We start from the raw sequence: 25,908 nt of genomic DNA on the forward strand, positions 1-25,908 counted from the left end.
GGTGGCCGCCCGCGGAGGCGATGAGGGTGCTGGTGCGACGCTGCTGGGGGCCCCGGCCCGTGGGAGGCGGCGCGGGCCGGAGGCCGAGCCCCCAGTGGCGAGCGCTGGCCGGGCTCAGCGGGTCCCCCGGCGGGGAGGATGGCCGGGGCACCCGAGTCCGCGAGAAGCCGCCCTGGCGGGTGCTCTTCTTCGGCACCGACCAGTTCTCCCGCGAGGCGCTGCGGGCGCTGCACGCCGCCAGGTACCGGGCGGGGCTTGAGGGGGCGCTGCCGAGGGCGCCGAGGTCCAGCCTTTGCAGCCGGCCCTGCGATTTGGACTCCCGGGCGGGGGGCGGGGGGCGGGGAAGCAGCGGCGCCCGAGGCGTGTGGGCCCGGATCGCGGCGAATCCGGCGCCCGGAAGTTGCGGCTTTGCGGGCATCACTTCCGTCCAGTCCGACCACCTGCCTGCCTGTTTGCGCGTGGAGAAATCGGAGCTCAGAGAGGTTAAGCGATTACCTAAGGTCATCGTCTGAGCTCATGGGACTAAAATGGAGTGACTTCAAAGTCCTCCTCTTTCCACTTCCTCGGATTCATCTCATTTGTACACTAAATCCCTTGGGCTTCTTAACGGGCGCAGGCATCCCCTTGCACACCCCTGTCTTATTCCTTTGCTCCCCACCCCCTTCCTGTAGACAACTGGACCTATTATCTAGGGCTGAAATGAGGACATAGTCCAGAAAGCAGGTTCAGATGAGTAAATATATAAAGCAGAACTCTTAGGTATATATTTAGTATTTTTTAAATTTAACAAATACTCTTTACTAGGAAAAAATAATTGCGATCCAGCCAGTCCTGAAAGTTCATGATATGTGGTGGCTATACCCATATATACTGCTCCATTTCATATTTCCCTGCTCCGTTTTTTCCTGATGTATCCTGCTCCCCGCTCATTTCTGTCATCTCCATCAAGTCTTCCCCACATGCACGTCACAACAGCCCCTCATATTGACTCCCTCCTCAATCCCCTTGTATCATATTTCTCTCTTCACGCATGCTCCCTTTGCATACCCTACATAATGTACTCTCCACATGCTGTTTTCCCCATATTGCCTCCCACATCTCTTACTGCACCTATCCTGACCCTTCTGCTGATACTTCACTTGGTGGCTCCATTACTCCTGCTCTTTTGGGGCCCTCTATATACTCCTATTCTCATAATTCCTCAACATGTGATGCAATACCTGCTAATAAACCAATGAACAGCCCCTCCGGGCACTGGAATACTATGCAGCAGATAGAAAGAATGAGGTAGTGCTGTATGTACTGTCATGGAATGAAGCCCAAGAAATATATTCTTGTTTTTCCCCCCAAGAATTTATCCCCCAGTTCCTCCCTTCAGAGACAGTCACTGTTTTTAGTTTCTTATTCTAGAAATGTTCGTTGCATAAATTAGCAAATGTATAATTAACCCATCTTTTCCAAAAGACTCCCACAATAGCATATATAGTGTTAAGAGTGAAAAACAAAACATGGAGCAGCATATGTACTATCCCAATTGTTTAAAATGTCTGTACTAAATATGTTTCTGTATACTTCTAGAGCCATGCTGGTCCAAACAATAGTCAGTAGCCACGTGTAGCTCTTCAAAGTTAAAATAATTAAAATTAATTAAAAAGTGAAAACTCAGTCTCTCAGTTGCTCATGAATGTAATCATAAAAATACTGTAGAGGTGTGTGAAATAGTTTAATACCGTCATTGTCTTAATACTATCATATTTTCTTCCAATCTTTACAATTTAGGGAAAACAAAGAAGAAGAGTTAATCGAGAAATTGGAGGTGGTCACAGTGCCTTCCCCATCACCAAAAGGACTGCCAGTGAAGCAATATGCTGTCCAAGCTCAGCTGCCAGTGTATGAGTGGCCAGATGTGGGATCTGGAGAATATGATGTGGGAGTGGTCGCTTCATTTGGCCGACTTTTGAGTGAGGCTCTTATTCTTAAATTTCCCTAGTAAGTTTTATTTATAAGGAAATATAGTAGAGAGACCTTGGTCTTTATGTATGGACCTGGTATCTACAAAATGCAGTAATTTGAACTCTTAATTCCTCTTTCTTTAGTATTTTCCCTTAAAATAAAACATTTTATTAATGGCATGAATTGTTAAAATGTCTGATGCTCTTTCACTCACTCTCATTTAAATTTTATATATATACTGCTCAGCCGCTGTGGCTACGTCCGTGGTCGGCAAACTGCGGCTCGCAAGCCATATGCGCCTCTTTGGCCCCTTGAGTGTGGCTCTTCCACAAAATACCACGGCTTGGGCGAGTCTATTTTGAAGAAGTGGCGTTAGAAGAAGTTTAAGTTTAAAAAATTTGGCTCTCCAAAGAAATTTCAATCGTTGTACTGTTGATATTTGGCTCTGTTGGCTAACGAGTTTGCCCACCACTGGGCTAGGTGGTTGGCAGCAACCCATGCACCAGGAGGTCAGTAGGAGGTCAGGGCTGCGGGCTTGATCCCCAGCAGGGGGCGTGCAGGAGGCCACAGAAATGTTGATGTCTCTCATCCTTGTTTCTATCTCCCCCTTCCTCTCTCTCTAAAATCAATAAAAACTTTTTAAAATTTCATATATATGCTGACAACTCCCAAATGTGTCCTGCCAATTCAGATCTCTCCCTGAATTCCAGGCCCCTAATGCCCACTGCCTCCTCCACAGTCCTGTTTGGCTGTCTAGTAGGCATCCAACATTTGAAAGGTCCACAACTATATTCCTGAACTTTTGCCCCAAATCTGCTCCTCCCCAAAATCTTCATCTCAGCAGATGGGGCCTCCAGCCTTCTGGTTGCTTAGCCCTCAAACCTTGGAGTCATTCTTAATTCCTTATCTCACATCACACATTTAATCCATCTGAAAATCCTACTGGCTCCGCCTTTGAAATCTGTGTAGAATCTGTTTCTTATCATTTCCACTGTGGCCACTCACCTGTTGTACTGCAGTAGCTTCCTAATTGGCCTCTACTTTTGTCATTGGCCCAGCAGCCAAAATGATCCTTTTAAAGCATAAGTCAGATCAATCACTGTTCAAAGTTCTCTGGTGGTTTTCCATCTCACTCAAAAGTTAAAGGCCTGTGAGGACCGGCTTACTTGGTTTGGTCTCCTGCTGGCTCTCTGGCCTCATTTCCTAGTACTGTTCCTCAGGTTTCCTCCGCTCCAGCCACACTGGCCTCCCTGCTGTGCCTTGAACTTGCCACATTTACTTTCCTCCAAACCTTTGTAGTGTTCCCTCTGCCTGGAAAGCTTTTCTTCCATATATCCGCATGGCTATTCCTTTACCTTCTCCAGTTTCTGCCCAGTGTCTTCTGACTGGTAAAACCTTCTTAAACCACTATTAAAATTGTAACCTCCCACCCAATAGTCTTATCCTTTTCTCTGCTTTATTTTTCTCCATAGCCCTTAGCACCACTGACAAACGTTTTACATATTTTGTTTTCCGTTGCTTATCTTCCACTCCTCACATTGTCACACGAGCTCCCTGAGGGCAGGTTTGGTTCACAGTTGCTTGTATCTGCAGTACTTAGCACATTGCCAGCACATGCATTATGCTCAGTTAATATTTGTTGAATGAGTAAGACTGAGCTGAACAGTGAAACTTACAACATAACACTCATATTCACACATTCTCAAGTGCATACTCATGCTGATGGAGACATTAACGACAGATCAGCACATTATTTAAATTGCTCATTATTGGGTGATAGGAGTATTGGGATAAACAGTGAAGGTGATGGTACTAAAAGAAGCTTGTTTTAGGCATCTATATGCAAACCAAGAGAAGTGAGGGTAATTATGTAACTAAACTATCTGAGATGCATTGACAGGGTTTGAGTGGTTCTCATATAGTAAAAAAAAACAAAAAACATTTTTTGTTTAAAAACTTCCAGACATCATGAGCTGTTGTGCAACATCTTGATAACAATGAATAGTTGTTCTTGCTCTGTTTTTAACTGAGTTTCATTGGTCTCTTATAGTAAAGTGAATTTAGCTTTTCTGATGGTACAAGACTAGATTTAACTGTTAGTTTTTCAAAATTTTTGGGAAGGTTTAATGATAAAAGGTAGCGTCTTAGTTTAGATAGCAGTAACTAAATGGCACAACCCACTTCCATACTAATTTCTGCCTTTTCTAACTCAGTGGCATATTGAATGTCCACCCCAGTTGCCTCCCAAGGTGGCGTGGTCCAGCCCCTATAATCCATACTGTACTTCATGGAGACACAATTACTGGAGTAACAATTATGCAAATCAGACCTAAAAGGTAAGAGCTTATTTTCTTTTCTTGAGATTTTTTTGGTGATTTTGAATCTTGATATCAGCCCATTGGAGGGGCTGGGTATGGATGAATGGATGATGCTCTAATTTCTCCAACTCCAGAGTCCTTCCTTTGCTTTTATACTCTCTGTTTTTTCCTGGTTTCTAACATAAGCCATGTGTTTTGGTATTTATGCCCTTGTGAAATTTTTAACTTGTTAATTGAAATAAATTATATTATTAGCAACTGGATTTTTATAAAAGATGTTATGTAAATGAGAAATGGATTTTTGTATAGTAGTTGCTATGAATCTCGGTTCTTCTGGTCCTGGTTTCTATAATAAAACTATGGTCAAAATGTTTTGGAACCTGACATAATAATATATTGTATACCAATAATTTTTTAAACATTTAATCTTTTATTATACCTGCCGTTTAAGAAATAATTATTTAAAACTGCTTCAGGAATGTATTAAGACTCTGCCAATTGTCACCTTATGTCCCCATAGAAACTAATAATTCACAAGTTCAGAAGACCAACTCAATATCTGGAATTTGCTTTAATTCAGAAAAAGGGTGGGGGGAGATGAAACAAGAGTGTCCAAACTCTGATAATTCTAAAATTTGGGTAATGTATATATGGTGATTCATTAGACTATTCACTGTTTTTGTGAATGTGATTTTTCATAATAAACATTTTACTAAAACTTATAGGTTAAAAATAGAATTAACAGGTCTACAAAGTAAATATTCAAAGTAAAGCATATTTCTAATAAAAAACTAATGGTCAGTATTTACAGAGCTTGATGTAAAATATAAGATTTGTGGGAATGCAAATATACTTGTATCTACTTATAATCAACAGTGATTATAATCTAGGCAAAACTCTTGTCCTTTGAGAAAGGAAATATAGAAAGAAATAATTAGGAATGTTTTTATTGTACTTCCTTAGAAAAGAAATTCTTTGCTCTATGATTTCATTATACAAATAGAGATTTTTTTCGTACTATTTATTATTAATGATAGAATTATCTATAATTACAATCAAATCCCTGATATGCAACTTTATACTTTTACCCATTAAGAAAAAATAAATTTAAAATCTAAGTACAGGCCAGATTTTACTCACCTTTCTTTCAAACTGACATTTATCTTTGCTAATGGCTAATAGTCAAATTTGTGGCCAAGGTTAAACTGTCCTGGTAGTGTGTAAACGCTCATGTAGACAGACATTTTGATTGAAAGAAACTGTCAGTAATCACATTACTACTTTTTTTTTTTTTGTAGATTTGATGTAGGTCCAATTCTCAAACAGGAAACCATTCCTGTGCCCCCCAAGAGCACCGCAAAGGAATTGGAAGTAGTGCTGTCAAGACTGGGTGCCAACATGGTACAGTTCTCGATATCCCACTGCTTTTATTCATTTAGTAGATTTCCTAAGTGGTTATGATGAGAAGAACAGTTTTATGATATATAGTTTTAATTCTTAAAGAGTTATTTCTATCCCTTATTTCCTAAAGATTAACATGTCATTTGTGGTCTCATGTGTCTTTGAGAATTTACACAGTTTGGGTATTTAATAAAGGTTTTCAAATGAAACACGTGATCTTATGTGGGCCATAGTTTCACAGCAAGGCTCTAGACCAGTGGTTCTCAACCTTTCTAATGCTGCAACCCTTTAATACAATTTCTCATGTTGTGGTGACCCCCATCCATAAAATTATTTTTGTTGCTACTTCATAACTAATTTTGCTACTGTTATGAATCGTAATGTAAATCTCTGTGTTTTCCAACGGTCTTAGGCAATCCTGCTAGCTGTTCTCAACCTGTGGGTCACCTAAGACCATCGGAAAACACAGAGATTTACATTACAATTCATAACAGTAGCAAAATTACAGGTATGAAGTAGCAACGGAAATAATTTTATGGTTGGGGGTCACCACAACATGAGGAACTGTATTAAAGGGTCGCGGCATTAGAAAGGTTGAGAACCACTGCTCTAGACCAGTGGTCGCCAAACCACGGCTCGCGAGCCACATGCGGCTCTTTGGCCCCTTGAGTGTGGCTCTTCCACAAAATACCATGGCCTGGGCGAGTCTATTTTGAAGAAGTGGCGTTAGAAGAAGTTTAAGTTTAAAAAATTTGGCTCTCCAAAGAAATTTCAATCGTTGTACTGTTGATAATTGGCTCTATTGACTAATGAGTTTGCCGACCACTGCCATCCTTCCCAATTTCACTCTCCACAGTCTCATCCGAATTTCCTAAGTGACTCGTGGCTTCCCTCCAAGCACTCTGTGCCTGTGTTCCAGTCATTTGCATCCATATGCACTGGAATTCTGCTGGCCCCCAGCTATACATGAACTCCATGGCTTTGTATAGCTCATTGAATCTGAATATAGTAGGGTCTGAGTAAATGCTTTATAACCAAATTAATGATTTTCATATGAACTAGTTAATTTTCTGTAGAAGAAAACTTTTCCCCTAACTCTATAGATGGTGTCCTATTCTAGGCACTCACCTTGGGAATGCTACTATATAGTGGTTGTCATTTATTGAGCACTGACTTGTGTGCGGGATACTTTATAGACTGATTTTTTTACTTTTCCAACAAACCTTTGAGGTAGCTCTTGCTGGTGACTGTTTTACAGATCACAGACATTGAAGATCACAAACAAGTAAAATAACTTTTCCACAATGACACAGCTAGTAGGTAGTGGAATTGGGATTTGAATCCAGAACTATGTGATTCCAGAATACACTCAGAGGCTCCACTGCCTTCCTCCCTGCAGGGTGAGAGTGTGGATAACTGAGCATAGTCTGTCCTGATCCCGAAAGCTTGCACATCCAGTCAAAGCTCAGCATTCACTGGAAGCAAATCAATGACCTGCACTCTACAGAGAGCAACATCTCTACTGAAACCCCACCGAGTAGACACATGTGCTCACAGCTTGGGCCAGTTTACTACCTTACCTGCCACACAGCTTTTAAAGCTATGTGATACTGAGTTGCAGTATATTTCTGCTTTTGTTCTTTTCATCTTGAATGTATTGCTCTCCTTTTTTAGCTTATTTCAGTTTTGAAAAATTTGCCTGAAAGTTTGAACAATGGAAGGCAGCAGCCAACTGAGGGGGTGACACATGGTAAGTGAAAGCTACAGAGACTCTTATCCCTTCCATAGGTTTCCTTTGTCTTTTTTTTTTCTTTATTAATTTTTAGGGAGAGGCAAGGAAGGAGAGAGAGAGAGAAACATAGATTTGTTGTTCCACTTCTTTACTCATTCATTGGTTGATTTTTTTTTAATCTTTATTGTTCAGATTATTACAGTTGTTCCTCTCCCCCCACCCACAGCTCCCCTCCACCCAGTTCCCACCCCACCCCATGCCCTTACCCCCCCATTGTCCTTGTCCATAGGTGTACGATTTTTGTCCAGTCTCTTCCCATACCCCCCACACCCCCTTCCCCCTGAGAGTTGTCAGTCCACTCCCTTTCTATGCCCCTGATTCTATTATATTCACCAGTTTATTCTGTTCATCAGATTTTTTATTCACTTGATTTTTAGATTCACTTGTTGATAGATATGTATTTGTTGTCATTTTGTTGTTCATAATTTTTATCTTTACCTTTTTTTTCCTCTTCTTAGAGAATACCCTTTAGCATTTCATATAATTCTGGTTTGGTGGTGATGAACTCCTTTAGTTTTTTCTTGTCTGTGAAGTTCTTTATCTGATCTTCAATTCTGAATGATAGCTTTGCTAATCTTGGTTGTAGGTTCTTGCTATTCATCACTTTGAATATTTCTTGCCACTCCCTTCTGGCCTGCATAGTTTCTGTTGAGAAATCAGCTGACAGTCGTATGGGTGCTCCCTTGTAGGTAACTAACTGTTTTTCTCTTGCTGCTTTTAAGATTCTCTCTTTGTCTTTTGCCCTTGGCATTTTACTTATGATGTGTCTTAGTGTGGTCCTCTTTAGAATCCTCTTGTTTGGGGTTCTCTGCGCTTCCTGGACTTGTAAGACTATTTCTTTCACCAGGTAGGGGAAGTTTTCTGTCATTATTTCTTCAAATATGTTTTCAATATCTTGCTATCTCTCTTCTTCTGGCACCCCCATAATTCGGATGTTGATACGTTTGAAGTTGTCCCAGAGGCTCCTCACACTATCTTCATATTTTTGGATTCTTTTTTCTTTTGATTTTCTGGTTGTGTGTTTTTTGCTTCTTCGTATTTCAAATCTTTGACTTAAATCTTGGGATCCTCTAGTCTACTGTTGAATCTCTGTATATTATTCTTTATTTCAGTCAGTGTATGCTTAATTTCTGATTGGTCTTTCTTCATATCCTTGAGGGTCTCACTAAATTTCTCAGAGGTTTCTAGAAGATTCTTGAGTAACCTTATAACCATGGTTTTGAACTCTATATCCAGTAGTTTGCTTTCATCCATTTCTTTCATTTGTGACTTGTTTCGTTGTCTCCGCATTTTGGCTGCTTCCCTGTGTTTGTTTCTATGTATTGGGTAGCTGCTAAGTCTCTTTGAGTTGATAGAGTGGCCTTGTGTGCTAGGTGTCCTATAGGGCCCAGTGGTTCAGCCTCCCCAGTCACCTGAGATGGACTCTCTTGGTGCACCCCTTTGTGGGCTGTGTGCACAGTCTTGTTGTAGTTAACCCTTGATTGCTGTTGGTATCACTGGGAGGAATTAACCTTCAGGCCAATTGGCTGTGGTGACCAGCTGTGTCTACACTGGAAGATCTGTTGCGCAGGAGACACCTTATGGGGCAGGACTTGCTTCAGTGGGGCTTTGGTGCTCACTGAGTCTGCCCCTTGAGTGTGTCTCTTATGGATGTGAAGAGTTGTGATCTGGTATGGTCTCACTCTGAGCACTGGATATACTGGCTTTTGGATCTCCAAGAAAGGTGCAAGGTCAGCCACTGTCTGGGGCCGCCCAGCAGGAGCTACAGAGACATCTGTAGATTCCTCCTCTTTGTTTGGGATTTGGATGTGTCCAGATGAGGCCCAGCTGTGAAGCAAGGCCGCTGCTGCTGCCAGGTAGTGGGCCTTCTTTTGGAATCTCTGGGGCTCTCTGACCCAGTTGCAGTTCCTTTTAGGCGAAAGAACAGGCCATTCATATGCAAAAGCCAATGTGCACAGCTTGGGTGGGGTTGTAAATTGGGTGGGGCAGGGTCTCTGGGAATCACCAGGGCGGAGCAAACAGCAATGGCTGCTCTGAACCGGAGAAGTCCCTGGTTCTCTGTGTCCCGTGCCCCCACGCAGGAACAATGATCACTGCGAGCACCTCTAAGAGTAAGCCGCCCTTGTGTTCCTGTCCCGATGCCAGACAGTCCAGATTCTCCCCATATGTGCCTGGGTCCCCCAGAGTCTCGCCTGGAACTGGAGTTCAGAGCAAGCGGGAGCTTGTGTCACCCTCCCGGTTTAAAGAGCAGCACATCCAGGTGCCCGCACTTTCTGCACCTCTTACCAGTCTCAATGAGCTTTCTTCACCTCTTTATTTGTGGAACTTCCTCTCAGCCAGCTTTCCCGCGGTTCTGGGTGGTAGTTGTTCTGCCGTTTAGTTGTGGTTTTGATGTGGTTGTGAGAGGCAGCAAGTATAGGTTTCTCTCCATTGGTTGATTTTTAAAAATATATGTTTTTATTGATTTTAGAGAAAGAAAGGGAGAGAAATAAAAACATTGATTGATCGGCTGCTTCCTGCACACCCTACTGGGGATAAAGCCCACAACCCAGGCATGTGCCCTGACCAGGAATCGAACCGGACACCTCTTGGTGCATGGGATGACGCTCAACCACTGAGCCACACTGGCCAGACTAATTGGCTGCTTCTTATATGTACCCTGACTGGGGATTGAACCCACAACCTTGGTGTATCGGGACAACACTAACCAACTATACTACCTGGCCAGGGCAAAGGGTTTTGTTTGACTTGATAGTATCTGAACACTTTGACTTCTTCATTTGCACATTTCTCTTAATTTTGACTAAAGATTAAATGCCCACTTGTATGTCCTTTTCTAAAGAATGGTTGGTAAGGTCTCCCTCTCCCTGTTAACATGCAGTTTCACGAAAGATTAGAAATGTTTTCTCTACTCTTTATGTTGAAAAGTATCAAACACAGAGAAAAGTTGAAAGATTGACTATTTTACCCAGAGTCAACAATTATTAATGTTCAGCCATATTTTCCTTTGTTTTCTCTAAATGTGTATTTGTTTAGTATATTATTTTAATTTCTGCTTAACCATTTGGAAGTATGTATCATGACCTTTCATCCCAAAACACTTCAGCATGCATCATGAAAAATGAACAGTTCCACAATAGCATCTAATATCCAATCCATATTTAAATTTTCCTAATTGTCTAAAAACACATTTTATGCTGTATATTTTTCAAACTGAGATCCAATTGTAATTAGTTGTTATGTCCCTTTATTCTCTTTAATCTATAGTAATTAATTCCTCCACTATTTTTTTCCTTCCATGTTACTGACTTTAAAAAAAAATATATTTTCTTATTGATTTCAGAGAGAAAAGGAGAGAGAGAGATAAAACGTCAATGATGAGAGAGAATCATTGACTGGCAAGCTGCTCCTTCATGCCCCTCAATGCATGATTTATGGCATTTCTTTTTGTCTTGCAAAAGTTTATTTTTATGTAGTCACATTTATCATTTTCTTTAATTGCATTTGAATTTTTGAATTAGAGGATTTTTTTTCTGCACCTAGGTTATAAAGAAATTCACCCATGTTTTCTTCTAGTACCTGCATGATTTATTTATTTTTATTTTGTATTATGGAAAATTTAAAACATATACAAAAATTGAGAAAATAATGTAATGAATTAATCTTGTATCTATTATTCAGCATCAATAGTTATCAATTCACGGACATTGAACTTGATATTCATTCTTGCCATTGGCTTTATCTTGTAGCCCCTAAGATTTCTGCTCGTACCAGCTGTATAAAATGGGAGGAACAAACTTCAGAGGAAATATTCAGACTTCATCGTGCCATTGGAAATATAGTAAGTTGGAAGTCAGAATGCAGTTTTACTTAATTGTGTGTGTACTTCACTTTCAAAATATTTTTATTTAGGAATGAGTCTCATAAACTAAACCTTAAAAATTCTGAAGTTCATTTTTTTTATTGTGGTAAAATATACATAACATAAAATTTACCATTTTAACTACTTTAGGTCAATAATATTAAGTAATCTCTGATCTTTAGTTTGTTCTTCAGAAAATTAGGGCTGATATAATATATATAAAGCATCTATTATGACCAGAGTACAGTATATGACACAGAGGAGGTACTCATTTAATGATATCTGCTATTTATTCATTCATTAAACAGAATATTGAAGGCTCATAATATGTCAGGCATTATCCCAGGTACTAGAGATAAAATGATGTGGGAAGACAACAAATAAGCAAATAAATAAAAATATCAGATAGTGTGATAAGTTCTTTGATGAAAATTTTAAAAGAATAGACTAACTGGAGGTTATTTTAGATTGGATAGATGGGAAAGACCTCTGAACTAACATTTAAGTTGAGATCTGAAAAACAATAAGGAGCCAGCCATGCCAAGATCAGTAAAAGCATTCCAAGCAGAGGCAAAACCAGATAAAGACATTACAAGAAAAGTAAATTAAAAATCAATATCCCTTATGAATATAGAGGCAAAACCCCTCAACATAATTAACATACTGAATCAAACAACTTATGGAAAAGGATTATACACTACTAGAGGCCCGGTGCACGAAACTTGTGCACGGGGGGTTTCCCTCAGCCCAGCCTGCACCCTCTCCAGTCTGTGACTCCTTGAGGGATGTCCGACCTCCCAGGTGGTCGGACATCCCTCTCACAATCCAGGACTGCTGGCTCCCAACTGCTCGCCTGCCTCTGCCTGATTGCCCCTAACCGCTTCTTCCTGCCAGCCTGATCACCCCCTAACCACTCCCCTGCCAGCCTGATTGACATCTAACTGCTCCCCAGCTGGCCTGATTGCCCCTACTGCCCTCCCCTGCCAGCCTGGTCACCCCTAACTGCCCTCCCCTTCCAGTCTGATCACCCCTAACTGCCCTCCCCTGCAGGCCTGGGTCCCCCCCAACTGCCCTCCCCTGCTGACCTGGTCTCCCCCAACTGTCCTCCTCTGCTGGCCCAGTCACCCCTAACTGCCCTCCCTGCTGGCCTGATTGCCCACAACTGCCCTCCCCTGTAGGCCTGGTCCTTCCCAACTGTCCTCCCCTGCAGGCCTGGTTCCCCCCAACTGCCCTCCCCTGCAGGCCTGGGTCCCTCCCAACTGTTCTCCACTGCAGGCCTGATTCCCCCCCAACTGCCCTCTTTTGCCAGCCTGGTCACCCCCAACTGCCCTTCTCTGCTGGCCTGGTCACCCCTAACTTCCCACAACTGCCCTCCCCTGCAGGCCATCTTGTGTCCACATGGGGGCAGCCATCTTTGACCACATGGGGGTGGCCATCTTGTGTCTTGGAGTGACGGTCAATTTGCATATTGTTCTTTTATTAGATAGGATGACTAAATGATATTTATCCAAGGAATGCAAGGTTGATTCAACATGCAAAAATCAATCAAAGCAACACCATACTAATAGAATAAAGTACAAGAGCCACAGAATTGTCTCAATAGATATAGGAAAAACATTTGACAAAATCCAGTGTCCTTTTTTTTAAAATTTTATTGATTTCAGAGAGGAAGGGAGAGGGAGAGAGAAATAGAAACATCAATGACGAGAATTATTGATCGGCTGCCTCCTACATAGCCCCTACTGGGGATCAAGCCCGCAACCTCGGCATTTGCCCTGACTGTGACCTCCTGGTTGATAGGTCGATCCTCAACCACTGAGCCACCCCGGCCGGGCCAATGTCCTTAATGATTTTAAAAAATGCTCAATAAACTAAGAATAGAAGGGAACTTTCCCAACCTGATAAAGAACATCATCTACCAAAAAACCCACAGTTAACATATTTAATAGTGGAAGACTGAAAGCTTTCCTCCACTAAGATCAGGAGCAAGAGAACTATCACCACTGCTACTGGTAATAGTAAGGGCAATTAGGCAAGGAAAAGATACAAGGAACCAGATTGGAAAGGAAGAAGTAAAACTATCTCTATTTGCAGATGACATGATCTTAGATAGAGAAAAACATAAAGAATCCCTCCCCAAAATGGTAGAGCTAGTAAACAGTAAAGAAGACCTAAAAAATAGAAAGACCTCTGTGTTCATGAACTGGAAGACAATATTGTTAAGATGGCACCATTCTCCAAATTGACCTATAGATTCAACACAATTCCTATACAAATCCCAGTTAACTTCTTTGCAGAAATTGACAAGCTGATTCTAAAATTCATAACAATCCCAGGAGGACCAGAATAGCCAAAAATTCTTGATAAAAAGAACAAAGTTGGAGGACTCACACTGCCTAATTTCAACACTTGCTGCAAAGCTACAGTAATCAAAGTGTGGTACTGACATAAACATAGACAAACAGCTCAATGGTGTAGAATTAGAAGTGCAAAAATAAACCCATACATTTGTGTTCAGTTAGTTTTTTGTAAGGGTGCCAAGACAATTTGATAGGGAAAGAATAGTCTTTTCACCACATGGGATTTGAACAAGTGGATATCCACAATCAAAAGAATGAATTTGGAGTCCTACCTCACACTATATATAAAAAATGAACTAAAAAATGGATTAGAGACCTAAATGTGAAAGCTAAAACTAAAATTCTTGGATGAAAACAAGGGTAAATTTTAATGACTGAATTAAGCAATGGTTCTTAGATATCTTGCCTAAAAGATAAGCAACCAAACTAAAAATAGAGAAATTGGACTTGAAAATTAAAAACTGTTGGGCTTCAACCTGGCCAGGTGGCTCAGTTGGTTGGAGTGTTGTCCTGTACACCAAAAGGTTGCAGGTTTGAGTCTCAGCCAGGGCACATACCTAGGTTGTGGTTCTATCCCTGGCCCAGGCACATACAGGAATCAACTGATCAATGTTTCTCTCACATCAATGTTTCTCTCTCTAAAAGTCAATAAAAAAGTATATCCTCAGGTGAGGATTAAAAAAAAACAGTTGGGCTTCAAAGAACATTCCCCAGAAAATGAAAAGACAACCTATAGAACAGAAGAAAATATTTGTAAAACATATATCTAATAAGGATCTACTATCCAGATTATATAAAGAACTTTTAAAACTCTACAGCAAAAAGACAAATAACCTGATTAGGAAATGCACAAAGGATCTGACATGTCTCCCAAGAAGACATATAAATTACCAATAAACCCATGAAAACATGATCCACTTCTTTAGTCATTAGGAAAATGCAAATCAAAACTACACTAAAATACCACTTCACACCTACTAGGATCACTATAATTAAAAAAACAGACAGTAGCAAGTGTTGACACAGATGTGGAGAAATTTGGAACCTTCATACATTGGTGGTGGGAATGTAAAATGGTGCAGCTGCTGTGAAAAACAATTTGACAGTTCCTCAAAAAGTTAAACACAGAGATATATTACTACATAGTGATCCTTATTTCTGCAATTCACCTTTCCTCTCCACTGAGAAAGCTGGTGCTATAACAAAAGAGCCAGAAGGTGAGATTTAATTCCTAGAGCTGCCATTTACTATGAAGAGCAAAACCTTTATCTTCTCTGAGCTTCTGCTTTTTTACCTCTAAAATGGGGTTAATGACCCTGTTCACAACTGTCAAGATCAAAAGAGAGAAACTATGAATTTAAATCCATGCGAACATACAATTTTGACGGTAATGATGGTGGACACCGAAATGACTATATTCTTACCATCCCTTTCCTTTCTGCAATGCTCTGATGATAGATGAAGATAAGCTTTACCTCCTCAAGAATAAAAACTGTATTTTTGGGGCCCTGGCTGGGTAGCTTATTTGGTTATCGTATGGTCCCAATACACCAAGGTGTTGCGGGTTTATTGGTCAGGGCACATACAAGAAGCAGCCAATGAATACATAAGTGGAACAACATATTGATGCTTCTCTCAAATCAATTTTTAAAAAAGCTGTATATTTTTATTATATTCCTAACATATTCATAGCTCTCAGTATATATAAGTCTCTTTTTAGTCAGTAAGCATGTTTCTAAAGATTTTGAGTTCTTTGAAAGAAAAAGGTTACACACATGAAAAAAACTTCTATTGGAAGCAATATGAGTGAAGCAAAATGTGTCAGCAAGTTATAGAAGAGAATACTCTTACCAAAATGTGTCATATGTAAGAATATGGCCCTGGCCGGCTTGGCTCAGTGGCTAGAGTGTCAGCCTGCGGACTGAGGGGTCCCAGGTTCGATTCCGGTCAAGGGCACATGCCTGGGTTGTTGGCTCAATCCCCAGTAGGGGGCTTGCAGGAGGCAGCCGATCAATGATTCTCTCTCATCATTGATGTTTCTTTCCCTCTCTCCTCCCTTCCTCTCTGAAATCAATAAAAAAATTAAAAAAAAAAAAAAAAGAATATGAACACTATGAACTTTTCTTCAAATTTAATATTTTAAATTTAATGTTCAAATCTTTGCAATCACTTAACTCTTCTAAAAATTACATGTCTTCTTTAAGGGCTCTCAAAAAGAGCACTGAGCTGAGGATGAAAAAACAGATTCTGATCCTTGGCTCTGCTACTAACTAGCTGTGTCTAACTTTGGGAAAAATAGCTGCATTTCCCTGGGCCTCATTTTCTTTACCTATGAAATAAGATCAAGCTACATAGTCTGAAAATAAACTTATTTTTAATTCAGAAAATTGAGAGAACTTATTTTCTGGTATGTGTTAATTTTGTTAACATCTTTAAATCAAGTTCTAGGGTGTCAGATACACATTATGTGATAAAGGTGGCATTTCACATTGCGGGAAAGGGTGAGATGGATTATCCAGTAAGTAGCACTGGGACAACTGGTTAGCCTTAGAGGGCTACCTTTTAAAATCAAAATAAAATCTAGATGGATCAAGGATTTAATTTTTTTTTTTTTTTTTACAAACCCCACCAAAGACTGGGGGAAAAAAGCACAATTAAATAATTGTATAATATTATAATACTTAATAATCTTGAACTATAGGGTGGGCCTCCTTAACCATGACATGAACCACTGAAGTTATGAGAGAAAAGACTGATAAATATTACTCCATAAATATAAAAAACTTATGCATGAAAATAGTGTAAAAAGTCAATTAACTGGGAAAAGATTCAGAACACATTCAAGAATTAAAGGGCTAATTTCCTAAAAATATAAAAGGCTTTCACAAATTAATTGGCAAAGGTGAACAACTCAGTTTTATTAAAAAATGGGCAAAGGGCATAAATTGGTAGTTTTCATAAAAAATAAAATTGTAAGTAAATATATGGAATGCTCCTCAGCATCACTAATAAACAACAATGTATTTTCATTTTTTTCTCCTTTCGGCATTTTGACAGTGAAATGTTGATGCTTTCTAATCCAGGGAGCCCATTAAAAAACTAGCCCAGCTGGGGTGGCTCAGTTGGTTGGGCACCATCCCATGCACCGGAGGTCACAGGTTTGATTCCTGGTCAGGGCACATGCCAAGGTTGTGAGCTCAATCCCTGTAGGAGGCAGCCAATCAGTGTTTCTCTCTCATCGATGTTTCTATTTCTCCTTCTCCCTTCCATTCTCTGAAATCAATAAAAACATTTTTTTTAAAAAGAAGCTGTTAATAAAAAAACACACACATAATAACTACCCTCAAATATATATGTATAAAATTCCTCAAATATATAAAAGTCCTCAAACATATATCTAGCAGGCTACTTATTACCACATTTTATAATTTTATATAGCAAAAAATTAAAAATAATGAATATTGATCATAAAGATACTGGTTGTATGAATTATGGTACATTCATAAAATGAAATACTATACAGCAGATAAAAATAATAAAATAGATAAGTGTGTACTAAAGAAAAGTTGTCCATGATTTATGGTTAAGTAAAAAAAGTTCCTTATAAAACTGTATGTTCTAGTTTTTTAATAATAGAGGCCCGATCCCGCAGGGACATCCCCCGAGGGGTCCTGGATTGGAGAGGGTGCAGGCCAGGCTGAAGGACTTCCCCTACCCCGTGCATGAATTTTGTGCACTGGGCCTCTAGTAAAGATATAAACATTGATTTTAAAATAGTGTTTAATGTTAAGATCTTACAAATTCTGGAGACTGATGTAGAGGGTCATGTTTATGTTCTGTTGCGTAAGACTTAGAAACTGAGTTCCCAGTTCCTCTGTAATTGGGAGACAAGTCAGACCTGATTGGCACAGAATGGTAGTTAAAAGGTTTGGGGATTGAGGGCATTTCTTTAATCATCCCTTCTTTAATTATATTTGCAGATTCCGTTACAGACACTCTGGATGGATAACACCATTAAACTTCTGGATTTGGTAGAAGTTAATAGTTCAGTCCTCACTGGTATTAACTTTTGAATAGCTGACATAGAAAATGTTTTCACTATAATCTATTTGAAAATGTGTCTGTTTTACCATAGGTCACATTTACAAAAAAATAGGGATTCTTTTCATTTGGGTTCAATAATGATAATATATTACATTCATTTAGTGTCCATTCACATGTATTTTCTCATTTAATCATCATAGGAACCTGGGAAGTAGGCAGAGCAGTGGTACTATCCTGTTTTAAGCTCTGATTTCCTACACTAAGCTTTTCAGGGGGTGCAAAATGACTTGGTTAATTTCATTCTGGTGAATGTCATAATGAAAATGTCTGAGCAGCTCAGTGAGATCTTAGGCCAAGGTATGCCATTTCACAATACAGGCCTGTTCTGAGGCCCATCAGTAACCCCCCCCCCCACCGCCCCCGCAATGTGGTGGACTGAAGGAGTGTGAGCCACAGCGGGTGCTAGTGTAGTTCAGAGTCGGGGTTCCCCAGAAATCTAGGAATTGGTATGTGTTTAATCATGGATGAAGGGGCCAGCTTTTATCCTAAGCCTCCTGTATATTTCTCTACTGGTAGCTAGTTATTTCCCCCAAAATGCTCAAAACTTCTGGATTCAGTATTTTTAGGTTGACCTTTGAGAGACTGGGTAAGACTCAGAGCTTATATGTTTGGAAAGCTTCCATTTGGGTTCAAGGTACACACAAAATACTGTGGCTCCATCGTAAGTTTGGGTTACAGAGTCAGGTCATCAGCAAATGAGTCCTCTCTGGTATTAGTACTGCCTCCCAAGATGATTTAATCTTTAAGAAGCATAATGAAGTGTAATTATTCTCGCTCTCTCATGTCCCCACCCCTCTCCATTCTTTAGATCCAAAATTTACAGGACAGGCTGTTATTCCAGGATCCATAATATACCACAAACAGTCACAAAAACTTCTGGTTTGTTGCAAGGTACATTTCCTTTAGTTTAAAATTATCATGCTTGGGGGCGGGTGGGGGGGGGGGGTTAAAAAAAAAATTAAAATTATCATGCTTGTTTTACTAAATTTATAATTTGTATCATTTATCATTTTTAGTTGGGACTTCACTGAACTACTTGTCTATCAGATTGAGGCAATGGACAGTTTTTCTTAATAGTAGAATCTTATATAATTTTTTTTAAATTGATGAAGTTTGGCCAAGGCATTGTTATTACTCAAACAATGAAAGAAAATTCAGTAACCATAGTGCTTCTTTTGAGGAAATTTTATATTCTATGTAAATCAATTTAATTAACAAGCTCTTTTTATCTTGTTAAGATGATTATCATAGAAGATAGTCATATCCAAGTATTTAGCTGAACTACAGTGCATGTGTCCTACTTGCTTTTTCTATTCAACAGGGGTTAGATTTCTAACAATTTAAAATGACTTTGGAACCATTATTATTTTATAAGACAACTAGAGGCCCGGTGTACCAATTCGTGCATAGGTGGGGTCCCTAGGCCTGACCAGCAATCAGGGCCGATAAGGGCCAGGTGATTGGGGCCTGCCAGCCTGGCGGGGGGCAGGGGGGGGAAGGAAAGAACAGGGGGAGGGACCGCGGGCCAATCGGGGCCTGCCAGTGGAAGGACAGGGCACAGGACGTTGACCACCAGCCCCGAGGAGGGAGCCAGCCCTTGGCGTCCCTGGGAAAGGGGCCACATCTGCCGCCACCCATCCCTGGTTCCCCGTCCCATCCCGGGGCCTGAAGGCCATGGGTGGGGTCAGGAGAGGAGGCAAGGGTTGCTGGGCCAGGCGCAGAAGGAAACGATGCCGGACGCCAAGGCCACTGGCTGGCCCCAGGAGGTTGGCTGTGGGAGCACACTGACCACCAGGGGGCAGCTCCTGCATTGAGCGTCTGCCCCCTGGTGGTCAGTGCTCATCGTAACAACTGGTCATAACGGTCGCTTAGGCTTTTGTATATATAGATGGTGTTTTCCTAAGAATTCTTCCACATTCCTTACATTTCCTTCATATGGGGTATATATGAGATGTTTCATGCTCACGAAGGGATGTTTAAAATGTATGATAGATTGATCTGACCTACACAGACTATAGATACAGAACTCCTGTGTCAACCTCCCTTCATGTCTCTTCAACTTATTCTGGAATAACATTGGGTGCATATGTCTTGTCCTTGGCTAGGTCTGTAGTTTGCTCTCATAGAAGAAGCTGGTGTTGTCTGCAGATGTGAGTTTGAGATCCACCAGTTGTGTCACCTCAGACCAATCACTCACACTTACTGGGCATCAGTTTTCTCTGTGGATAGTATTGGATTTGTCTACTTTTTAGAGTGATTGTCCTAGGTGTACCGGTTAATAATGCGGATTTTTTTCAATAAGTTACACATATGTTGATATATATGCGATTTGATATGTATGCTATTTTGTTATATTGACAGCAAGCTTCAAAACTTCATATGTCAAATTTACTAAAGGTGTTAACATCATAGATATTTGTGCACTTAAAAATGTTGAACTTCGTGCCAAAAAAAGAGCATTTGCAGGAAGTTTTTTTTTAAAATATATTTTATTGATTTTTTACAGAGAGAAAGGGTGAGGGATAGATAGTTAGAAACATCGATGAGAGAAACATGGATCAGCTGCCTCCTGCACACCTCCTACTGGGGATGTGCCCGCAACCCAGGTGTATGCCCTTGACCGGATTCGAACCTTGGACCTTTTAGTTCGCAGGCCGACACTCTATCCACTGAGCCAAACCGGTTAGGGCTTTGTGGGAAGTTTTAATTCATTACTTTATTATTTTTTTTTAAATAAATCTTTATTCAGATTATTACAATTATTTCTTCTTTTTCCCCCCATAGCTCCCCTCCACCCATTTCCCACCCCACCTTCTGCCCTTACCTCCCCCCCACTGTCCTCATCCATAGGTGTATGATTTTTGTCCATTCTCTTCATGAACCCCCCATACCCCTTTCCCCCTGAGAATTATCAGTCCACTCCCTTTCTATGCCCCTGATTCTATTATATTCACCAGATTATTCTGTTCCTCAGGTTTTTAATTCACTTGATTTTTAGGTTCACTTGTTGATAGCTATGTATTTGTTGTTCATAATTTTTCTCTTTACGTTTTTCTTCTTCCTCTTCTTTAAGAATACCTTTCAGCATTTCATAGAATACTGGTTTGGTGGTGATGAACTCCTTCAGCTTTTTCTTATCTGTGAAGCTCTTTATCTGCCCTTCAATTCTGAATGATAGCTTTGCTGGGTAGAGTAATCTTGGTTGTAGGTTCTTGCTATTCATCACATTGAAAATTTCTTGCCACTCCCGTCTGGCCTGCATAGTTTCTGTTGAGAAGTCAGCTGACAGTCGTATGGGTGCTCCCTTGTAGGTAATTAACTGTTTTTCTCTTGCTGCTTTTAATATTCTCTCTTTGTCTTTTGCTCTTGGCATTTTAATTATGATGTGTCTTGGTGTGGTCCTCTTTGGATTTCTTTTGTTTGGGGTTCTGTGGGCTTCCTGGACTTGTAAGTCTATTTCTTTCACCAGGTGGGGGAAGTTTTCGGTCATTATTTCTTCAAATAGGTTTTCAGTATCTTGCTCTCTCTCTTCTTCTGGCACCCCCATAATTCTGATGTTGGTACGCTTGAAGTTGTCCCAGAGTCTTCTTACATTATCTTCAACTTTTTGGATTTTTTTTTTTTTGCTTTTTGCTTTTTCGGTTGAGTGTTTTTTGCTTCTTTGTATTTCAATTCTTTGACTTGATTCTTGTGTTCCTCTATTCTGTTTCTGGGTCTCTGTATAATATTTTTTATTTCAGTCAGTGTATGTTTAATTTCTAGTTGGTCCTTTTTCATATCTTCGAGGGTCTCGTTATATTTATCGGCCTTTTCTAGGATATTCTTAAAAAGTCTTATAACCGTGGTTTTGAATTCTATATCCAGTCGTTTGTTTTCCTCCATTTCTTTCGTTTGTGATCTGATTCTTTGACCCCGCATTTTCACTGATTCCCTGAGTTGGTAAGGTAGATATTTGTGCTAGGTTTCCAATATGGCCCAGTGGGTCTGCTTCCCCAGTTAACCTGAGGTGGACACTCTTGGTGCACCCCTTTGTGGACTGTGTGTACAGCCTTGTTGTAATTAAGTCTTTATTGTTGTTGGTATCACTGGGAAGAATTGACCTCCGGGCCAGTTGGCTGTAAGGATCAGCTGTGTCTATGCTGGGAGAAGTTCGGTGCTGGAGACAGCCTTATAGGATTAGACTTGCCAAATTGCAATAGCCTCTGTGCTCAGCTTGGATGGGGTGGAGTCTCAGTCTTGGCTTCCTGTCAGCCTTGCCCTTGCGCGCATGTGCGCTTTCAGTCCTCCGCCTTCCCCAGCTCGAGTCTCCGCCTGAGAGTCCAGACTCCCCCCACAAGAGCGTGGGTCCCCAGGGGCTCGCCTGGAACTGGGGTTCACTGCAGTCAGAACTGGGGCTCAGTGCCGTCAGGAGCCTCTGACTCCCTTCCACTAGGGAAAGCCTGTGGCAACCTCCGCAGCCTTTGTGCGCACTGGCACGCGCGCGTGCTTTCAGTCCTCCGCGTTCCCCGGCTCCCGAGTCTCCGCCCGAGAGTCCAGACTCCCCCCACAAGAGCGTGGGTCCCCAGGGGCTCGCCTGGAACTGGGGTTCACTGCAGTCAGAACTGGGGCTCAGTGCCGTCAGGAGCCTCTGACTCCCTTCCACTAGGGAAAGCCTGTGGCAACCTCCGCAGCCTTTGTGCGCACTGGCACGCGCGCGTGCTTTCAGTCCTCCGCGTTCCCCGGCTCCCGAGTCTCCGCCCGAGAGTCCAGACTCCCCCCACAAGAGCGTGGGTCCCCAGGGGCTCGCCTGGAACTGGGGTTCACTGCAGTCAGAACTGGGACTTAGTGCAGTCAGAATCCTCTGACTCCCTTCCACTAGGGAAAGCCGGTGGCAACCTCCGCAACCTTTGTGCGCACTGGCGCGCATGCGCCTTCAGACTTCTGCCTTTCGCAGCTCGAGTCTCCGCCCGAGAGTGCAGACTCCCCCCATAAGAGCATGGGTCCCCAGGGGTTTGCCCGGAACTGGGGTTCAGTGCAGTCAGAACTGGGGTTCAGTGCGGTCGGAGGCTTCCTTCCCCCTTCCGCCAGAGAAAGTCAGCCAGGCTCTCAGCCGCCCTTCCTCTCTGCGCGCACAAAGCCCCTTTGCCGTACCTCCAATTCTCTGTGAGATTTTCTCTTTCCTTCTAGTTGTAGAATTTTCACTCAGCCAGCTTTCCTGTGGTTCTGGATGGTGTCCGTTCTGTCTTTTAGTTGTAGTTTTGAAATTGTTGTGCGAGGCAGCAGTTTAGGTGTTTACCTATGCCGCCATCTTGGTTTCTCCCTCATTACTTTATTTTGAAGAAAAGTGCTACTGAATACTTCAGGAAGCTTATGGTAAACATGCTCCATCTCAAGATACTTGTGAATGCTGGTTTAAATGCTTTAAAAGTGATGATTTCAATGTGAAAGACAAAGACGTCCAGGTCAACTGAAAAAGTTTGAAGACCAACAATTACAAGCATTATTGGATGAAGATGCGTGTCAAACTGAAAAAACAACTTATGGAAAGATTAAACATTGCTCAGCAAACAATTTCCTATCGTTTACAAGCAATGGGAAAGATTTTAAAGGAAGGAAAGTGGGTGCCACATCAACTAAACGAAAGACAAATGGAAAATCGAAAAGTCATCAGTAAAATGTTGCTTCAGTGGCACGAAAGAAAACCTTTTTTGCATCGAATTGTGACTGGCGATGAAAAGTGGATTTATTTTGAAAATTCCAAATGCACAAAATCATGGGTTGATCCAGGTCAACCATCAACATCGACTGCAAGTCCAAATTACTTCGGAAAGTAGACAATGCTCTGCGTTTGGTGGGATCAGGATAGTGTGATGTAGTATGAGCTTCTAAAACCAGATGAAACCGTTAATACTGATTGCTACCGACAACAAATAATCAATTTGAACCACGCTTTGATCGTAAAACGACCAGAATGTGCCAGAAGACACGGCAAAGTAATTTTGCTTCATGATGACGCACCATCACACACTTCAAAACCAGTTAAAGAGGTGGGGGGGGGGGGCTGTAAGAGATCAACCGAAGGACTTGTACGCATGCATATAAGCATAACCAGTGGATAAAAGACACTGTGGGGGGGGGCAGGTAAAGGCATGTACTGGGGGGAAGGGGAGGCCAGGGGGAGGTCAACGGGGAAAAAAAAAAAAAAAGGAGACATATGTACTACTATTTGTAATACTTCAGACAATTAAAAAAAAAAAAAAAAACAGTTAAAGACACGTTAAAAAATCTTGCCTGTGAAATATTAACCCACCCGCTGTATTCACCAGACCTTGCTCCTTCAGATTACCAGTTGTTCTGATTGATGGCACACGTACTTTCTGAGCAGCAATTCAAAACGTACGAAGAAGTGGAAAATTGGGTCTCTGAATGGTTTGCCTCAAAACAAGAAAAGTTCTATTGGGACAGTGTCCACAAATTACCTGAAAGAGGGGGAAATGTGTAGCTAGCATTGGACATTACTTTGAATAAAGCACTTTTTTTTTTTTTTTAAGATTTTTTTTTTAAAATATATTTTATTGATTTTTTACAGAGAGGAAGGAAGAGGGATAGATAGTCAGAAACATCGATGAGAGAGAAACATCGATCAGCTGCCTCTTGCACACCTCCCACTGGGGATGTGCCCGCAACCAAGTTACATGCCCTTGACCGGAATCGAACCTGGGACCTTTCAGTCCGCAGGCTGACGCTCTATCCACTGAGCCAAACCGGTTTTGGCAGAATAAAGCACTTTTGATGTTTCTCTTGAAATTATCGTGTTTTCTTTGATTACAAAATCCGCTATTAACTTGTACACCTAGTATTCTGATAACCAGTCATAATAAGAAGCATGAACACATTCTGAAAACTATAAAGCACCATGCAAATATACGTTTTTATTCTGCTCCTCTATGTTTAAATAGGTTTATATAGATCTGTACATTTGTTATCACTCATTGGTAATAAACTTTCAGCGTCAAAGAATCGTACATGTTACAGTGCTCTTTGCAGCTAAGCATTTAGTAAAAGTGTTTTAGTTGGTTTATTTATTTTCATGATAAAGTTTTATAAACTAAAATTTACTTCATTTTACTACTACTACTACTTCATATTCACTTTTTTTTTTTTTTTTTTTTTGCCCTTTAGGATGGCTGGATTGGTGTTCAGTCAGTGATGCTCAAGAAAACACTAACAGCTACTGATTTCTACAATGGATATTTGCACCCCTGGCACCAGAAAAATTCCCAAGCTCATCCAAGTCAATGCAGATTTCAGACTCTCAGACTTCCAACAAAGAAGCGGGGGGGAAAAATTGTTGCTATGCAACAGTGCACTAAGTAGTTTAGGAAGAAGATAGATAAGACCTATTACATATTTGTAATTTATTAAAAGCCTTATTCATAAGGAATTACTTTGATTTTTCAAGGAATATGATACTGTTGGAGAAGGGAAGATTATTATCCAAAAGATTAATGACCTCACTTTCTGCTTTTTGTTTAACAATAGTTAAAAACTTTTCGAGCCCGGGCAATGTGGCTCAGTGGTTGAGCCAGGTGGTCACAGTTCAATTTCGGGTCAGGGCACATGCCTGGTGGGAGGCAGCCGATCAATGATTCTCCCTCATCATTGATGTTTCTATCTCTCTCCCTCTTCCTTCCTCTCTGAAATAAATTTAAAAACAACAACAACAACTTTTCTACTTGAATAACAAAAGAAACTTCAAATAAAAATTTATTTATGTCAAAGTCAAGGAGATTTTATGTTTCCATAAGAGCAAGTGCAACTAACTGATATGCATATGTATATTGAAGAGGTTCTTTTTTAAAAAAATGCATCTATTAGATTTTTAAAATTTATGTCCTCATTGACTAGGTTTTCATTCAGGAGTAACCTGCATTCCTGATTTTCAGCAAGTAGTAAAGTCAGTTATTTAAATTCCTCTACTATCTAGTTCCCATCAACTAGTAAACAGACAATAGTAATGTGTCACATTAATCTTTACTGTAAATTCACATTTTACATCTAGGTTTTCTTGAAGTAGGAATATCCTAACACTTTTCAATGTATTTACACAATAAAAATTATTGAGCATCTGGTCTGTGC

The 25,908-nt window shown here is 40.8% G+C and overlaps 1 protein-coding gene across 2 annotated transcripts; it reads left to right on the forward strand.

Moving 5' to 3' along the window:
• Window positions 1-25,908, forward strand: MTFMT (mitochondrial methionyl-tRNA formyltransferase). Of its 2 annotated transcripts, none has more exons than XM_080659659.1 (9): window positions 1-241; window positions 1,780-1,989; window positions 4,167-4,289; window positions 5,570-5,672; window positions 7,347-7,422; window positions 11,214-11,305; window positions 17,667-17,745; window positions 18,599-18,681; window positions 24,952-25,908. In XM_080659659.1, the coding sequence occupies exons 1-9, from the start codon at window positions 21-23 to the stop codon at window positions 25,144-25,146; spliced, it is 1,182 nt and encodes a 393-aa protein (XP_080515785.1). In that variant the 5' UTR covers window positions 1-20; the 3' UTR covers window positions 25,147-25,908. The 2 variants fall into 2 exon arrangements, with proteins under 2 accessions (XP_080515785.1, XP_080515786.1); XM_080659660.1 differs by having other exon boundaries at window positions 4,191-4,289.

This window comes from Plecotus auritus, assembly GCF_963455305.1.
Source record: "Plecotus auritus genome assembly, chromosome: 1".
NCBI lineage: Eukaryota > Metazoa > Chordata > Mammalia > Chiroptera > Vespertilionidae > Plecotus > Plecotus auritus.